The sequence below is a fragment of the Erythranthe guttata genome, chromosome 9 (genome assembly GCF_056151865.1).
Source record: "Erythranthe guttata isolate IM_541 chromosome 9, IM_541, whole genome shotgun sequence".
Taxonomy (NCBI): Eukaryota; Viridiplantae; Streptophyta; class Magnoliopsida; order Lamiales; family Phrymaceae; genus Erythranthe; species Erythranthe guttata.
The window spans coordinates 608,144-625,778 of NC_142541.1; the positions used below are offsets into that span (position 1 = coordinate 608,144).

Consider the following 17,635-nt stretch of genomic DNA (forward strand, 5'->3'; position numbering starts at 1 on the left):
CTGCTGATAATACATTATATACACATTTGATTGAAACAGATGGCACATTTTTGTGCAGCTTTGGCAGTTGACCCCCTTGACCATTACGAGATGCGTTCGTCGTTGGAGTAGAAAAAAGGCGTTTCTAATGTAAGGTTTGACATTAGAATATCTGTTTTCTGTATTCATTGATTTTACTTTCTTCATTTGTAGTGATTAATCTGGATTGTACGAGATGTGGGGTCTAATTTACTTTGGGATGATGAACAATTCCGGGCCACTATTGATAAAAAAGGTGATATTTATCAACAGTCGAATAATAACCGGAGACAGCCTTGTAGACCCGGATTCGGAGACTTGACCGTTTGATCAGCATTCAGATATGTCAGCTCTGTAAATATGTTATCAACACTTCTTGGAAATTTCTTGAAACTTGCTAGAAAATCAGTTTGTCTTTTGTTCCACATATTTTAAACAAACACTCTTGACCAATATACAATCATCCAACAATAATGGAAACAAAGTCAGGTCAACTGTTTTTTTTATCTCAATTATTTTGTTGCTTTCACACAAAATTTGGCATAAGAAAAGTATCAAATATCACCGATCATTCTTCCTCCGGCTTCGCAATAAAGCAGAGCTCGAACAATGAATCTGCAGATTCTCTTTCTATTTGTGTTCTTCCTCTCTACTAACAATCCAACTCACTCCACAGGTGATGTTTCAGTTAGTTGTGGCTCGAGTGCCACCTCAGCAGCACAGGATGGCAGAGAATGGCATGGAGATTCACATCCAAAATTACATTCCATGCTAAAAATAACGGGCTCGTCAACCGCCTCGACTGTAGTCCGTAAGTTGATCTCTGCTGATGATGCTGATCCCGTTCCCTACAAAACGGGTCGACTCTCTCATTCCCGATTCTCCTATGCATTTCAAGTGAATCCAGGTCAGAAAATTATGCGCCTTCACTTTAATCCTGCACTATATAAAGGCTTCAAAAGATTCCATGATTTATTCGATGTTGAAGCCGGTCCTTTCACCCTGCTAAGCAACTTCAGTGCTTCTCTTACTGCTAATGTTCTTAGTGTGAATTATTTTGTTAAGGAGTTCTATGTATATATACAGAAATCTCAACAATTCGACGTAGTTTTCTCTCCTGCAATTCGACGTAGTGAATCAATACAAACATATGCTTTCGTAAACGGTGTTGAGATTGTCTCAGTGCCTCCGAGTCTCTCGTTCTTTCAAGAAAGAGATACTGGAGTCCAAGTGGTTGGGAAGTCTCTGGTCTCTGTTGATAACAGAACTGCCCTCGAACTTATCCGTCGGGTAAATACCAAACAGGATAATCGTGACATGTTCGGTATGCGGGAAACGGTTACTAAACGGAAAGCAAACAAGATCTACAATACCACCTGGAGAATATCCGTGGATGTGGGATTCAGGTACTTGGTCAGGCTTCATTTCTCCGAGCTAGGATTCAAGTTAGCGGAGATTGGCGGTGTTGATTTTACAGTTCTCATAAACGAAATGATTGCCGATACTAATATCGACACGGTCGGGGAAAACGATAGCAAAAATAGCATCGCATGGTACAGGGACTACGTGGTGATGATGGATGTGTACAACGAAGAGGGTAAACGCGACCTCGTGATTTGCCTCCGATCAAGTGATGAATTCATCGATGGATTTGAAATAATGAAGTTGAGCAACCCTTACAATAGTCTTGCAAGTCCGAATCCGTTGCCTTGTTCATGTGATTCGTCATATCGAACTAGACAAAATTTGCATCGAGTTATTAGTCGCGGAAATATGATTGCAACTGCAGCGATAACGTTAATTGTTGCAGTAAACATCATTGCGTATACATTGCGACTAATTTGGGATGGTAGTGGTACGGAGGAGGAAAACAATCCATTGGCCAGCAAAACGAACTTGTCGCCGGTTTTCACTAGCTGAGATACGATTAGCAACTAGAAACTTCAGTGACGGGCTCGTCATCGGTAGGGGTGGATTTGGTAAAGTGTACAAAGGCCTCATAGATAATAGCCAAGTGACTGTCGCCGTAAAGCGACAGAAATCAAACTCGAAGCAAGGGGCGCACGAGTTTTTGACAGAGATCGAAACACTGACCGAGCTGAGACATGTTAATCTAGTCGCTCTAATCGGCTACTGTAACGAGCATGGCGAAATGATTCTTGTCTACGAGTACATGGCGTACGGAACATTGGGCGACCATCTCTACAAACTTGCGAGGAAAGGACACGATTGCCCTTCTCTCACGTGGAAGCAACGCCTCGCTATATGCATCGGAGCTGGTCGAGGGCTGGACTATCTTCACACTGGCCATTCACTCGTACATCGTGATGTAAAGGCTTCGAATATCCTTCTGGATGAAAGTTTCGTAGCTAAGGTTTCGGATTTCGGCCTGGCTAAAAATTTAAGCAGAAGCGAATCATTACAGAGCCATGTCAGCACAAAGGTTAAGGGCACGTTTGGGTATTTAGACCCGAACTATTTCACTACCGGCAAACTGACTAGGAAAAGCGATACGTACGCCTTTGGGGTGGTGTTGTTGGAAGTATTGTGTGGGAGAGCAGCGGTGGATTCGACAAGGGTTGCGGAGAACGAGCGAATTTTGACCAAGTGGGCTCGAGAAAACATTAGTAATGGAAATGCTAACCAGATTATAGCTTCGAATTTGAGGAGCGAAATCGCAGAGACGATAGCCTGAAGGTGTTTGTGGAGGTCGCTGAGAGGTGCTTGGACGATGAACCAAAGAAACGACCAACGATGGCTCACGTTGTGCTACAACTTGAGTTAGCACTCGAGCAACAGGAAAGCTCGGTAGCTCCAGTACCAAACCCGATAACGAGTGATGTCGCTGAAATCCAACCATCTGATGAGGAAAATAACTTGTCAGTTAGCACTGAGAAACTTACAGTAGTCGCCTCTACCGATGGTTCCGCTGAACGCCAACTGAAAGAGCAAACCAACAGTAAAGTGGTTAGTGCTGCAACGCACAAACCATCTCGTATTTGGGCGTGGGATGCGTTTTGGAACCGCGTTAAACCATCCGGTACAGCTGAGTCGTTATTATTTATATACGGCTTTTAATATTTTGAGTCTCGAACGTATAAACTGCAAGAGTTTTTGGTTTTTGGCAATTTCGCAGGATATCGTACCACAGAAGCACTGGGGAAACGGACTGCTAATATGCTATCGATTGATGTTCCCGTCATTCCAGTAGATGAATTGAAAAGCATTACCAATAATTTTGGTTCGAAGCGTTTAATTGGCGAGGGATCCTACGGAAGGGTGTACTATGGAGTCACGAAAGGCGGACGAGCTGTAGCAGTTAAAAAGTTAGACTCGAGCTACCACCCGGACCAAGAGTTTCTAGCACAGGTTTTTTTGGCCATAAAACACTATTTCTATATATATATATATATATATATATATATATATATATATATATATATATATATATATATATATATATATATATAGTTTTCATCCTCAAGTTTGCACTGGTTGAACATTTGGGTCCCACATGTTCAAAAAACACATTCAGTCCCTCACGTTTCAACAATTTGACACTTTTGGTCATTTCCGTCAATTTACCGTTAGTCTATCAGTTAAGAGAGTGATGGACACATGCTTGATTCCGTTAGTACTAACGGAAAATTAACGGAAATGACCAAAAATGTTAAATTATTGAAAGACGAGGGAATAAATGTGTTTTTTATGAACATGGAGGACCAAATGTGAAATCAAGATAAACTTGAGGGACGAAAAGTGTAATTTTCCATATATATATATGTGTATATATATATGTGCATAGATTATAGCTTTCCATGAAGACATGTTGTTTCGTATACTATTCTAGTAGATGAATGAAATAACAGTACTATGATTTTGATTCGAAGTGTTTAATTGGTAAGGGATCGTACGGAAAAGTATATCATGGAGTCGTGAAACGAGGGCATGCGGTCGAGTTTAAAAAGTTAGACTCGACTAACCAACGGTACCAAGAGTTTCTAGCTCAGGTTTGTCCATAAACACTAGCATAAATAGCTTTACATAACGATACGGTGTTTTAATATATGGGGTTTTGTAGGTTTCGATCATATCAAGGCTAAAGCACGAAAACTTGGTCGAGCTACTCGGTTATTGTGTGGATGGTGGTTTACGAGGCTTGGCTTATGAGTTCGATCCACGTGGATCGTTGCATGACATTCTTCACGGTCAGTATCACCATAATCCGGCGCTATCGTGGGCCCAAAGAGTGAAAATTGCCGTTGGGGGTGCAAAAGGATTAGAACACATTCACGACAAGGGGCAAATTCACTGTGCGATTAATTCCAGTAATGTTTTAGTTTTCGATGATTACGATTTTGCTAAGATCGCTGATTTCGGTCTGCCGAGTCGAACGACTTTCAGGGATGCTCTTGATTCTGATGCATTGATTGGGACTTTTGGTTATGATGCCCCTGAGTATGAATCGATCTTCTCGTTTTCCGTAGTTTGAATTTCTACTTCATTTACTGGTCTTGATATTTTATTTATTTTTTATATTTTTTCGTGTGGTAGATACACAATGACGGGGCAACTAAGCTCGAGCAGTGATGTGTACAGCTTTGGGGTGTTACTCTTGGAACTCTTGACGGGGCGTAAACCGTTTGATATTACATGGCCAAGGGGACAACAATCTCTTGTGACATGGGTATGTTATATTTTTAGTTTATTTTCTTATTTTTTATTTTCTTTTTGGGTAGCAAAATTACGACATTTTGCGTGTATAAAACACCAGGCAACGCCGAAGCTCATGGAAGAAATGGTAAAGCAGTGTATCGATCCTAGACTGAATGGAATCTACCCTCCAAAGGCAGTTGTGAAGGTATATATATATATATATATATATATATATATATATATATATATATATATATATATATATATATATATATATATATATATATATATATACACATCAGTTGTTTTTTGCTGATTAGTCTATGAAGTAGCAAAAAAAAATTTGTGACTTTTTTTTTTCTTCGATTTGGTTAAAACAGATGGCTTCGATTGCTTCGTTGTGCTTGCAATACGAACCCGATTTCCGTCCAAACATGAAGGTTATAGTACGAACTCTCTCGAATCCCTCGATGCTGGATATATAAGTAATCCATCGGCATTCTAAATTGTACCCGTCGAAAACAGGGGGAAAAAATTATGGAACTTTGTTATTAGCTCAACATGACATGCTAAATCAAAAAGAAAACGAAATCGTATTCGGATCGTGAATTCATTGGAAATTCATTATCGTTCGCGAGACGTATTAAACATGACATATTAAAGCGGTTCGTGCACATAGTACGTAGACTAGTCTTAAAAAAAGCTACAGTTTCGAGTTGTAATAAAATCAAATGAAGAACATCGAAGAAGACACATTTTTGTGCAGCTTTGGCAGTTGACCCCCTTGACCGTTACAAGATGTGTTCGTCATTTTCTCAGCTTTAATTACTTGTGATATCTTAGCAGCTGCTAATCGAGCATAGCGAACTGGAGCAACTGCAAGAATCGAGCAGATTATATTTTTCACCAAAAAACGGACACATGTTCTTGACATTCTAGTATTTAGACATGCATCATTACCTTCGGAAATCGCGTTGTTGCTTCTCTGGAAACTGAAACGACGTAAAAGTTTTGTTCAATGTAAATTTCGATAAGTTTATTAATTTATAGAAATTAATTAAATCGCTTACACGTATGATAAAGAATGAATAACTTCTTGCAGATCATCCGACGAGAAACCTATTTCATCTAACAGCACATGGTAATGTGTCGGCCTCGGAGTCCCCTAATAATCGAACCGCAAGAACCGTAAAAAAATCAGTTACTAATGATGCTTTTTATTTATTTATTATTTTTATTTATTTTTGCTAGTAATAATATATTATGAATTTGAATAACTTACTATTCTTGCAGCATGAGCATTCATATAGAAGTTATTACATTGAAGATCACAAACTTTGTTGTCAACAATAGTTCCTGTAAGTCAAAAAAGAATACCGAATCGAAAATATGTTAGCTCTGGTTTTACCGAGTGAGCATCGATTTGAATTTATCCATGTTTTAGGGCTGACCTGGAGAAACATTAGCCCCCGAATTGGATTTATCGAAGAATTTAGTGTGATGTCGTCTCTGTGAAACGATCACCGTGAATTTCGGACGCCATTTCTCCTCGAGAAAATTACATGCCTATAATACGAAGCCGAAAGACGGAATATATTATAATTCGACTTATATGATAATAAATAAATGTAATTTTTTCGACTACACAAACCTTAAGTATTTGATCCATTTCTTCCTTCACAATTTGTTTGTACTCTGTTGTGCTCAGTCCGTTCCTAATTAAAAATCGAAAAACATTTTTTTTTCTTGCATTAAATCGTTCGACTGATGAAACACGAAAGAACAGAATTTGCAGAAACGAAGCTAGAAATTAAATAATTCAAGACGGAACGAACCTAAATATGATAATTTGAGCTGGCTTTTTATTCCCGGAACTCGCGAAAAACTCCAACAGCAACTCGCTACAAATACACAATTATCGTAAAAATTCTAATATGTAACTTCTGATCGATAAATTTCGATTCTTCGAAAAAGTGAAATCGATATCGAACGTACCTGAATATGCCATCATCTTTTTGTTCAGAAATTGGCTTAAACAGCGAATCAATCATTTGAACTTTTGGCGGGAGTGCACGAAGGCACGCTCTATAACTCGAAATTCTCGGCCACTCTCTTGATCCGACAACCTTAAAAAAAAAACACAAAACGCAGACAAAATAATCGACATACGACTCAAAAGATTTAATAATAAAAAAAATGCTTACTGAAGCAATAGACAGTCTCTCCGTGGGACCCGGAGAAGCGTGGGAAACTTCCATCCCGAAGATCATTGTAGGAATCTTACTAACAAACGGGATACTTCTTGTCAATTCCGAAAGAATAGTATGATTAAAACCACCGAGCTGCCAAAACCAAAAACGAAGCGCACGTTTTTCACGAGTGAGTTATAATAGTAACTGCATGGAAAAAAAAGAGAAAAAAAAAACGGGATCGGATAACACCTTTGCGTTTATCTTGAGCATGAGATTCATGAGATACTTCTCATCGATTTTATTACTCGAAACGCATTGATCGAGAATTCCGAATTCTACAATGGTCTTCTTTTTCCACGGACCGTACAAGTCGCAGAATTTCTTATCGGAAAGGAGGCAAAGAATGAATCGAGGTGGATTTTGTCGGAATCTCGATTTTATTTGTTGGAACATCACTTCCACTCTGACAGAAGCCAGTTTCTTTTTATACTTTGGATTTTCTTGAATAACGCATGCCGGAGGACTTACTACCTGCAAACGAAAATGCATTTTATATATAATATTTAATTAATGTGATAAATTCATTTCATAATCAGAACGGAACGAAACGAAATCTCACCATTCCGTAATTCGAGCTCACTTTCGCCAATTTTAGGCACGTACTACGTATATCGCAGCTAGTTGAGAAGTTCACGACAGCCCAGTTTTCGAGTTTTTTTGGCGCCAAAAGTTTCTGTGTGAAATTTTTAACATCAGTAAGGACTTAAAAAAAATTAAGGAAAAAATTAATCACATATATATATATGTGTGTGTATATATGTATATATGTATATATATTATCACCTTATCTTTGATGTTCCAGAAGCCATTTCTAGGAAAGATATGTTCTCCATTTCCCATTATCAACTGTAGAAAACATCGAATAAGTCGAAATTGAAAATAAAAATAAAAATTAAATACATAAAAAATTAAAAAATTCTCTCATGAGTATTAAAAATTAATCAGAATCGGAGAATTACGCGTGGAGCTGAAAGAACACGGCCTTCAGCTTGAACGAACGAGCCGTCGATTGAAATGCCACAAGATTTCAACAGTGGTTCAGCCTCATGCTTAATCATTTTTCCAGTCTATATATAGTAAAACATCAATTAAGGTTAATTAATCCATACATATATATATATATATATATATATATATATATATATATATATATATATATATATATATATATATATATATATATATATATATATATATATGTGAAAATATTAATGTTTGAAGTGAACATACATCAGCCAAAAACTGAAGCAATTCGTCTGGTTTTTGGCTTGATTTTTTAATCATTGCAGAAGTCTGATAACCGGTTAACTCGTTCTTGTAACGTTGCAAAGGAACCAACGAACAAAGCTGCAACGAAACGATAAACAAAAATAAACGAAAGTCAGCGCTTCGTGTTTCAAAAACTTCACTACTCCTAATAAAGAAAAAACAAGGAAAAAATAAATAATCACCTCTATTGGAAAGTATTTCGGTTTACGAGGCTTCCCAGCGTTGATGCAAGGTAAGTTTGCACTAAAACTCAGCTTAATTCCACGCGTTTTTACAAAATAATCGTAAACCGTAGTCTCAACGTTTGCTTCTCCCAGCTTCAGAGAGAATCTGCGAAAACGAACACGATTAAAAAAAATTAAAAAATACTAATCAAATTTCGATTTCTTGAAATTAACGTTAAAAATGACGGTGAATGAATAAATGTACGACGAACTCACTTCTGTTCTTTGCAAGGCCTGTCGCTAAATCCCATGATTTTGAACTCGAATTTCAAGTGATTTACTTTAAACCTCAAATTTTTCAGCGTCCCTCTAGCCTAAAAAACAAGTCCGTAAAACACTAAATCAATCGTAATTACACGAACAAGGCTTACAAATGTACGAAAAATTAAACTTGCTTCATTAATTTTATTTTTTATTTTTTAAACCTTATTCCAGTCGATTTCGAACGGAGTTTTCACATTTTGATTGCGAATAAGAAAATCCACCACCGAACCCGATTGTACGATTGTGGTCATAGATACATCTGCACAAATTGGAAATTAAACAGAAATTAACTAAAAAAAGAAACGAAGCTCAAACGAGAAGCTAGAGAAATCGAGATCCAGGATTTATTACCATGGTTCAAATACAGTCCACCTTGAAGAGCTTTAAAGCTAGAAAAGAATCCTCTGCATCCATGGATGCCGCCACCTAAGTCGATTAAATTCTTCGTATCATTCAAAAAGAACGATTGGTGAAGGACAAGGCAACCCCTAAACACGTAAATTTAGTATTATTTTTTTAATCCCGTAAAAACTACTAAATATTTTTTCGTCGACGTATACTAATTATAATATACACGTACTGTCTTAATGCTTGTTGTCGAAGAATTGCGTTCAACACTCTCAATCTACTACAATCGATTAATCTCCTCTGCATCGATATTCGAGACGCAAATTTCAACTGCAATTTAAATATTTTCGAAGTAGACGACGAAAGCCTCTGCCTCTTCTGTTCATTCCCACCAACACTATACAAGCATCGATCAATTTCAATAATAATTAATTAATTGTTACGCAAATAATCCTATGCAACATAAAAAGATAAAAATATACACCGCAAATTTTTTTCTTACCATTTTGCTAAAACGGGATTTAGGACAATCGAAAACTCGAGGTTGTTTTGTGGGAGTGGGCCGAGGGCGAATAAGCTTCGATCTCCATCGTAAACGAGACTTTTCCCAGCTAGCTCCGATTTATAAACCTCCGAGAGTTTATCAACCAAAGCCATCTTAAGATTCTTTCGAGTTACTTCACGGCCATCTTCGTAAGATATCAATATCTAAATCAAGAAATTAAAAAAACAGCCATTTTTTACGGTTTATTTTATTTTTCAAACAGAAACGCGAAAACTTATCGAAGAAAAAAAAATCAATTAATAAATTAATTAAAGGGACTACTAACATCATAGTGAAAGAAATCACCGACACCGTTACTTCCGACGGTAACTTTGAAGTGGTTTGTTAATAAAGATACTCGTTTCCCTTTCGAACCCGGGCTAGGGAAGTTCATCGGTGGAGATTTTTCGATGCGCTCGATTTTGATCGGAAAATTTTTCGACGGGATTCCGGTGGGAGGTGGTGGCGGCAGAATTTGCGGCGGAGGTGTTGGTGGCTCCATTTATGATTAGAGAGAAATTAATCCAAAATATATGTATTTATGTTATTGATAACTCATAAACTATATTATGATCACAAACCATGCAAAAATGAGAGTTATACGTACAGCGTTGGAGTCACACTTTGTGTGTGTGTGTGTTTCTGTGACAGCTGGTAAAAGCTGATTGGTCCACGTTTTGATTGATCTTCTTTTTAGTACTTGTACGTTGTGGAATCTGATTTGTACGAACCTGAAAAAAGTTGGTTATAAAGTCATATACTGGTTTTGAGGCAATGATCTGCCACGTGTTTAAAAGTGAGGTAGCATAGTACAAAGTTGTAAAATTGGCCAAATTTTTTTTTTTTTTTTTAATATGAATTAAATCGTAGTTATAATTCAGAAAATATTATTCCGATTGTTTCCTATACGTTCCGGATATTTATTACTTATTTTATATATATATTGTTTTTGTTATCTTTTTGAAAAAATCAGAAAATATTCCGGAAAAAATCAATAATATTCCGAAAAAACCGAAAGTATTCCGAAAAATCCACATAGAAATAATTCCGATTTTTCCAAATTTCCGAAAAAATCGGAATTAGAATCAATTCTTGAATCCTGAACCAAACGAGGCCTATAAGCAGAATGCACACTAGTAAATTTTACGAGTTGTATTTTTCGTTCGAGTAGGTATAAATTTAGGTGATAACGGCGATTTTTTGTAGTGTTAATACTAATCGTTTATTTTAATCCATGTCACCAAAATAAAATATGTAAATACTAATATTTCCTCATACTAATTACTAAGGTACAAAAGAGAAAAAAACAAGGTACTTTTTAAGACAAATCTCATCAAACCCTAAACAAATTAATAAAACCTCTTGTTCTTGTTTTTTTGACAATTAAAAATTAATAAAATCTTATTGGTGGACCTTCGCCCCACTAAAATTTTGTGAAAGCACGTGCCGGGATGTTTTATTAAACTTTGTCTAATTCAAGATTTTTAATTTGTTTTTATTTCTCCAATGATGTAGCATGAATAATTGTCAGCACTTTAACTTAATATTTATCTTTTCATACAAATTAATATTATATTATTCACATGCAAATGCACTTTTATTTTATTATAATCATTTAATTTATTGTATGTTAAAAATAAAATAAAAATGATATTGATCAAACTATCATATCAACTTAATATCCTATAAAATGTTTAAAAGTAATTATTTGAAGTGCCGATTCCTCAATGTCGTCTTTTTAGGCCTCGTCTGGTTGCCAAAATAAGATTAAATAATTTAATAAAAGCTCAATTATTTTATCAGATCCCGGCACGTCCAAAAAAAAAAACTCCCTAAAAAGTAAAATAAATTATAATAACATAATATTTGCGGGTCGATCTGATAAGTTATTGGGAATACCAAACATCAAATGAAATCCAATTATTCAGTTAATCATGGCTAATCAATCTACCAAACCAAACGAGGGCTTAGAGATTAGTTTAATCAGACCTATCTAATTAATTAACATGAAAAAAGTGGTCCAAAATATAATAGAAATGGCTATTTAACTAAACTAAGTATTTGGCCAAATGACAAATTCTAAATTGTCTCAACTCTCAATTGTTATATATATGTTAATGAAACCCCTTTAGGCGATCACATGCAACTCATATAATTACACTTTCAGTGTGTGTGTATATGTGTTTATCTAATATATATATACATTGCTCATTTCTTTGTCCAAGAAAAAATAATCTTCTTGCAAATCATATATACATCATATATATATATATCAATGGAGGAAGTTCAAACATGGCTTGTAATAAATGATTCTGTTCATAGTAATAACAACTCAATCTTCACCGTACAATCTGATCCATCACTGCAGACCACATCTTCTTCTTCTGGTACAGTCAGCCATGAAACACACAGTACACCCACACTGTGTGAATTCGACACAAGTTTCAACAGTCTTCAATCCAACGCCGCCACGAAAAGTACGACGACGGCCGCCGGTCCAACAAACTACTATTCCGCATATTGTTCCTTCATCGCCTCCCTTAACACAACCGCCCCACAAATCATCAGCTGCCTCGCTGTACAAAAGGACGAAAACTACAACAACCTCTTATACGCCGCGTCGACCGAAGAAGTAAACGTCTTCGATCTAACGACGCTCTCACTTTTAGACACGTTCGGGTCAGGTTATTCGGGTTCGGTGAAATCCATCGCCTTCAGCAAGGGAAGAATCTTCACAGCACATCAAGACTGCAAGATTAGGGTTTGGCAGAAGAAAGTGATGACGTCGTCGTCATCATCATCATCATCATCATATTCAAGAAGCAAACAAATCATGAAGCACCACCTTATCCAAACACTCCCCACGTTCAAAGACCGTTTCTTCAACCGCTTGTCGCCGAAGAACTACGTCAAAATCCGACGCCACGAGCACAAGCTACGTATCGAGCATGCAGATGCCGTCTCGGCATTAACGGTGAATAATGATGTCGGATTAATGTATTCGGTTTCGTGGGATAAGAGTTTCAAGATTTGGAATGTATCTTCGCCCGGTATGCCGTGTTTGGGTTCCGTCAACGAGGCGCATGCCGATGCTGTTAACGCAGTTGCTGTGGACCCCACCGACGGGACAGTCTACACTGGCTCCGCAAACGGAGAGATAAAAGTTTGGAAAGTATCGAAAGAGACGAAAAAGCACAAGTTGCTAACGACTTTAGCCAAACACGCCTCTAGTGTTAATGCTTTGGCATTGACTACGGAAAGCTCGATTTTGTTCTCTGGGGGCGGCGATCGAGTTATCCTCGTTTGGGAGAGGGAGGAAACTAATAATAAAAATAATAATAATAAAAATGATTTGTTTGTAATTGGTTGTTGTTTGAAAGGGCATAATGGGGCAATTTTGTGTTTAGTGAGTGTGGATAATGGTGTGGTGATTAGTGGTTCTTCAGACAAAAGTGTAAGAATTTGGAAATATGAAAAGGGTTTTTTTGTTGGGGGCTGTTTGGCTGTATTGGAAGGGCATTGTAAACCTGTTAAATCCCTGGTTTTAATTCCAGGTGGTGATGATGGTTTTTCTGTTTTTAGTGGAAGCCTGGATGGAGAAATCAGGGCCTGGAAAATTGTACTTCTTGATTGTAATTCCAGGTGGTGATATTGAGTTCTTGATTTAATTGATTTTACTATTTATGAAGTGATTAATATTTGTGCTTATTAATTTTGTTGAAGATTTAATTTCTAAGTAGATTATAGTTACTAATTGTCAATTGTTACAGTTTATGCACAACCTTACATGCATCAATAATTTTACTTAGTTATGCATAAGTACTCTTATGCATGTTAATTACAAAAAGAAGCAACATATAATAAGTGACAATTGTAATATATATAAAAACTTAATTAACATTATTTCACTAATTATCTTTTTTTTTTCTTTTTCTTTTCCCTTTTTCGTAGTTCAGTTCCGATTGCAATTTCGATTTCGATTGCGGATTTCGGATTTCGGATTTCAATTTCAATTTCAGAGACAGTGGAATTTTTTGGTGATCCATATTAAAGAAATACTTGAAACAATCCTTGTTGGTATAATTAAATCATGAAACATGTGAATCTGGCATTCCAACATTACCAGTATGAATTTCTTGGAATCATGAAATTTATTAATTATACATATATTTTAGGCTAGTCTATACTATATACAATATAATTGTTCCAAAAAAAATGTGGGTTTTATATTAATTTAATTTAAATTAGTTTAATAATAGACCTCACATGCTTGTTGATTTCAAGAACAAAAGTTAAGCCATATTACAAAGTTCATATTTGTTGCGGCGAAACTTATAATTAAGCTATACAAGACAAGCTACATGTAACATTAGCATGAAAGATTCCACTTAAGTGGGTGTTATTAATAATAATTAATTATTATTATTATTATAAGCAATTCAAGCAAGCTAGCTAGAGGGAGGATATTATTATTAAATATTATCATTATATTATTATTATATAACTAATACAGAACTAATCAAATCTTGAGCATCTTGTCACACATTGGTATGATTAATTGTTTGATTGGTTATTTTTTTGGAATTATTAGTTTTTCTACAATGAAAAATATTTTGGAAAAAACCAAAAAAAGAAAAATGAATATTAATTAAATAATTGCCCTCACGCAGGATCGAACTGCGGACCTTCAGTTTACAAGACTGACGCTCTACCACTGAGCTATAAGGGCTCTGTTGAGAGATTCATACTGTTTTCATTATAAAATACACTTCTTGACCAAATTTAGAAGAATTCTAGAAGCTGTTTAATGACTACAACTTAATGGAATTCTGTTCATTATTAATTTTTCATTATGTCTGATCATAAGTATATATATATATATATATTAGATTGAAGATCACCTTGTTCCCAACTCTCTTAAGTTCATTGTAAACCAAACAATATACTAAAAAACCATTACAAATAATTTTATTACAATTCAAATGCTTTAAACATCATTTTCTTACAGTCAAGTACACACATTCTTAGTTGAAAAACAACACAAAGAACCCCTCTGAATTCTTCTACACACAACTAAAAACTAGTGTTTAATCTGCGCTAGCATGAGCCGAGCCTCCTTACTATTCGGTCTCTCCTTCGGATTATCCAATGTGCAAAAACACGCAACCTTAAGCACCAAGAGCATATCCTCCTCGAACCCATTCCCCAACAAATTCGCATCGATCGCCCTCCTCGGTTCCTCGGATTTCATCACGTTCCTCATCCACTTCACCAAACTCACCTCCTCCGTGTGCTGGAAAAACTGGTCCGAGGGCAACTTCCCTATCATCAACGAACCAAGCACCACGCCGAAGCTGTACATATCGCACTTGTCCGTGAACTTAAGCGTCTGGTGATACTCCGGTGCGATGTACCCAAGCGTCCCCGCCACGTGCGAGGTCGTCACGTGCGTGTGAGAATCAGGTATCGCTTTCGCGAGTCCGAAATCCGCGATTCTTGCCTCCATTTCATCGTCCAATAGGATGTTGGCCGGTTTCAGGTCCCTGTGAATTATCCGCGGCGTGTGGCTCATGTGGAGATATTCGAGCCCCGAAGCGATCCCTTGTGCGATCTTGTACCGCGCTAGCCAATCCAGTTCTCGTGTACCTGACAGGACAAGGTAGTCTGTTAGTAAGCACCTCGCACCTTGAACCAATAACTAATAACTATCAAACCTCTATAAATTAATATAGCCGGGAGTAGGGAAATTCTATTAATTTAGCGAATTATTAAATTATCGAGTTAATAATTTAATACATTTTCACCGAGTCGGGACTGAGAGAAACTATTATTTAATTGAGGTTATTAATTTATCGAGGTTCTACTGAAAGTTGTACCTTCTACCACTTGTTGTAGACAATCTTGCAAACTACCGTTTTTCATGAACTCGTAGACGAGATAGTGGCAATCGGGGCGCGGGAGATGGGCTAGTAGAGAGAGCAAGTTGCGATGCCGAATTTGGCCGACTGTTTTGATTTCGGATTTGATTTGACGCATTTTCTTGGTCAAGAGCTTGCTGTCTTCTTCGGTGAGATCATCTCCATCGGTCGGGAGTTGGATTATTTTCTTGATCGCGATTTCTATACCGTTGCTTTGTAAAACTGCTTTATATACTTCGCCGCATCCGCCTTTGCCGATGATTTGATACGGTGCTAATCCGTCTTCCTTTTCGAGGAATGCTAAATCTTCGGCTTTTTTGATAATAAGAGGGCTGAAGATTTGCAAGCTTGTGTCTTTGTTCGGACCTTCGATTAAGAACTTCATTAGTTTGTAGACGAAGCTGAATATTATTCCGGATAAAATGCCGGCGAATGCTCCGGCAACGAATCCGAGGATCCAGGCGATGAGTTTCCTTTTGTTGTTGTTTTTGTGCTTGGGGAGGAGTGGTGGTGCTTCCGCCGGAGATGGTGCTGCTGCCGCCGCGTTAGAGGCTGGTGGCATGGCGGCGGTGGATTGGTTTGTTTCGGCGAAAAAGTAACGTTTTGGGATGTTCTGTTTTTCATTAGCTTCTGAGGATGAATAGTACTGATCTGGTGGGGAATTTTCGAGCAAACTGTTGCCGGAGATGTTGAAGAATCTGAGATTCCGGAAGGATTTCAACGGTACCGGCACTTTTCCGGCGAACATATTGTCGGCGAGGTTGAGCTTTTCCAGGTTGGGGAAGTGTTTCAAGAACTTCAATTTCCCCGTAAATCTGTTCGAAGACAAATCAAGAACTCGGAGACGGATTAACGACGATAGCTCCGGTGGGACTTCGCTGGAAAATCGGTTGTTTCCGAGGTTAAGGAGCTCGAGTTTCTTGCAGTCTGAAATTTGAGTTGGCATTTTGTCGAACAGTTGGTTGGCAGTTAAGGAAAGTTCTTTGAGCTCCGATAGCTTGCCGATGGCCGGAGCAAGTCTGCCCTTAAGGCGTCGAGATTCGAAGACTAGACGGGTGATTCTGAGAACGTGAGTATTGTTGACTAATCTCCGTTCGCAGAATATTCCGGCGGAACCACAGGGATTCCTGTCCGGAGTACGGCAGATACGGAGTTCTTTGTGTATTTGCAGAAGGGCATTATAATCAGAAGGGAGAAGAGTTGGTGGTGTTGATTGAACAAGGAATATTAATGTGAAGAAACATAGGAGAGAGAATTGGGATTTTGATGGAGATGAAGCCATTGGTTGGCCGCCGGCGGTGGAGGAAGGCGGAGGGAGGAGGAGGAGGAGGAGGTGGTGGTGGTGGTGCTTGGAAGTTGGAGGTCTTAAATGGTGGCTGGTGTTTTTTTATTGTGGAAAATCTGATGTTGACTCCCAAGAAAAAACAGGTATTATTTTATTTTATTTTATTTTTTTGCTTTTGTTTATGAAATGGCTTAATCTCACTTTGCACCCTTAAATTATAGCATTTTACACTTTGCACCATTAAATTAAATTAATAGCACTTTGCACCGTAAATGAATTTTTAAAGCTAAATGAATTTTATGCATAATGGACCCTAAATGAATTTTTAAAGCTAATAAAGATAATTTAATTATTTTAAGTACTATTCTTTTAGGATGTCAAACTTTTATTTTATCTATCAATTATTTTAAAACTATAAAGTGCATAAATAAAAATACATTTCATCAATATATTTAAAATAATATTTTTTATCACAAACAAATATTTTACTAAAAAAAATCCTTCAGCTATTTCGGATTCAAATTACATGAAAATCATATTTTCTTCCAAATACTTCTACATATTATTTCCACTGGTTACAATAAAAGATACGTCAATCGAATAATTTAGTGAGAAAAAAATATTTTATTTTATTTTGTAAGAAAATAATAGTTTTTTTTTTCAATAAATCGGTGTGATTTTATTGTCGTACTTTGTGAGCCCGAAATCAGGTTGGAGGTTGAAGAAAGTAACAATTTAATTTGTTATTTTGAACCTAAAGAAAAACCCAATAAAAAATAAAATTCTCTTTATTAATCAATTCGTGGTGCATTGTGAATGATTTATTATATTTTGAGGATGCAAAGTATTATTATTAT

The 17,635-nt window shown here is 36.8% G+C and overlaps 4 protein-coding genes and 1 non-coding gene across 6 annotated transcripts; 2 read left to right on the forward strand and 3 right to left on the reverse strand.

The window, feature by feature from the left end:
* The first annotated feature begins 160 nt into the window (after window positions 1-160).
* LOC105974949 (receptor-like protein kinase FERONIA) lies at window positions 161-5,736 on the forward strand. The gene is given in 10 exon segments (XM_013000111.2): window positions 161-507; window positions 695-1,901; window positions 1,903-2,698; window positions 2,701-3,058; window positions 3,155-3,387; window positions 3,924-4,028; window positions 4,100-4,476; window positions 4,573-4,705; window positions 4,793-4,879; window positions 5,055-5,736. Coding segments are annotated over 10 exon segments (3,417 nt in total). The 5' UTR covers window positions 161-491; the 3' UTR covers window positions 5,160-5,736.
* On the reverse strand, window positions 5,271-10,161 carry LOC105974951 (protein argonaute 4B). Of its 2 annotated transcripts, XM_088823379.1 has the most exons (21): window positions 9,862-10,161; window positions 9,534-9,739; window positions 9,264-9,428; window positions 9,035-9,171; window positions 8,845-8,942; window positions 8,636-8,733; window positions 8,378-8,525; window positions 8,157-8,273; window positions 7,886-7,993; window positions 7,710-7,772; window positions 7,486-7,599; window positions 7,116-7,397; window positions 6,879-7,016; window positions 6,670-6,800; window positions 6,510-6,575; window positions 6,326-6,389; window positions 6,126-6,240; window positions 5,957-6,030; window positions 5,745-5,839; window positions 5,635-5,666; window positions 5,271-5,550 (listed from the first exon to the last, which is right to left on the reverse strand). In XM_088823379.1, exons 1-21 carry the CDS (start codon window positions 10,075-10,077, stop codon window positions 5,402-5,404), a joined length of 2,616 nt encoding a protein of 871 aa, XP_088679505.1. In that variant the 5' UTR covers window positions 10,078-10,161; the 3' UTR covers window positions 5,271-5,401. The 2 variants fall into 2 exon arrangements, with proteins under 2 accessions (XP_088679505.1, XP_088679504.1); XM_088823378.1 differs by having other exon boundaries at window positions 5,271-5,666; window positions 9,862-10,148.
* A 1,689-nt stretch (window positions 10,162-11,850) lies between these two features.
* On the forward strand, window positions 11,851-13,224 carry LOC105974925 (protein JINGUBANG). The gene has a single exon (XM_088823327.1). It carries the CDS (start codon window positions 11,851-11,853, stop codon window positions 13,222-13,224), a length of 1,374 nt encoding a protein of 457 aa, XP_088679453.1.
* A 1,008-nt stretch (window positions 13,225-14,232) lies between these two features.
* On the reverse strand, window positions 14,233-14,304 carry TRNAT-UGU (transfer RNA threonine (anticodon UGU)). The gene has a single exon. It is a non-coding gene; the product is annotated as a tRNA-Thr (tRNA).
* Window positions 14,305-14,522: 218 nt separating this feature from the next.
* LOC105975106 (leucine-rich repeat receptor-like serine/threonine/tyrosine-protein kinase SOBIR1) lies at window positions 14,523-17,044 on the reverse strand. Its single transcript, XM_013000280.2, has 2 exons — window positions 15,452-17,044; window positions 14,523-15,221 (listed from the first exon to the last, which is right to left on the reverse strand). Exons 1-2 carry the CDS (start codon window positions 16,773-16,775, stop codon window positions 14,656-14,658), a joined length of 1,890 nt encoding a protein of 629 aa, XP_012855734.2. The 5' UTR covers window positions 16,776-17,044; the 3' UTR covers window positions 14,523-14,655.
* Between the last annotated feature and the right edge of the window lie 591 nt (window positions 17,045-17,635).

Coding starts and splice junctions, on each gene's coding strand:
- LOC105974925 (XM_088823327.1), top strand. CDS start 11,851: ATGGAGGAAGTTCAAACATGGCTTGTAATAAATGATTCTGTTCATAGT.
- LOC105974951 (XM_088823378.1), bottom strand. CDS start 10,077: ATGGAGCCACCAACACCTCCGCCGCAAATTCTGCCGCCACCACCTCCC. Junction 7,994..8,156: donor TGCTTCAGTTTTTGGCTGAT/GTATGTTCACTT, acceptor TACTATATATAG/ACTGGAAAAATGATTAAGCA. Junction 6,241..6,325: donor AAATGGATCAAATACTTAAG/GTTTGTGTAGTC, acceptor TTCGTATTATAG/GCATGTAATTTTCTCGAGGA.
- LOC105975106 (XM_013000280.2), bottom strand. CDS start 16,775: ATGGCTTCATCTCCATCAAAATCCCAATTCTCTCTCCTATGTTTCTTC. Junction 15,222..15,451: donor TCTACAACAAGTGGTAGAAG/GTACAACTTTCA, acceptor TTGTCCTGTCAG/GTACACGAGAACTGGATTGG.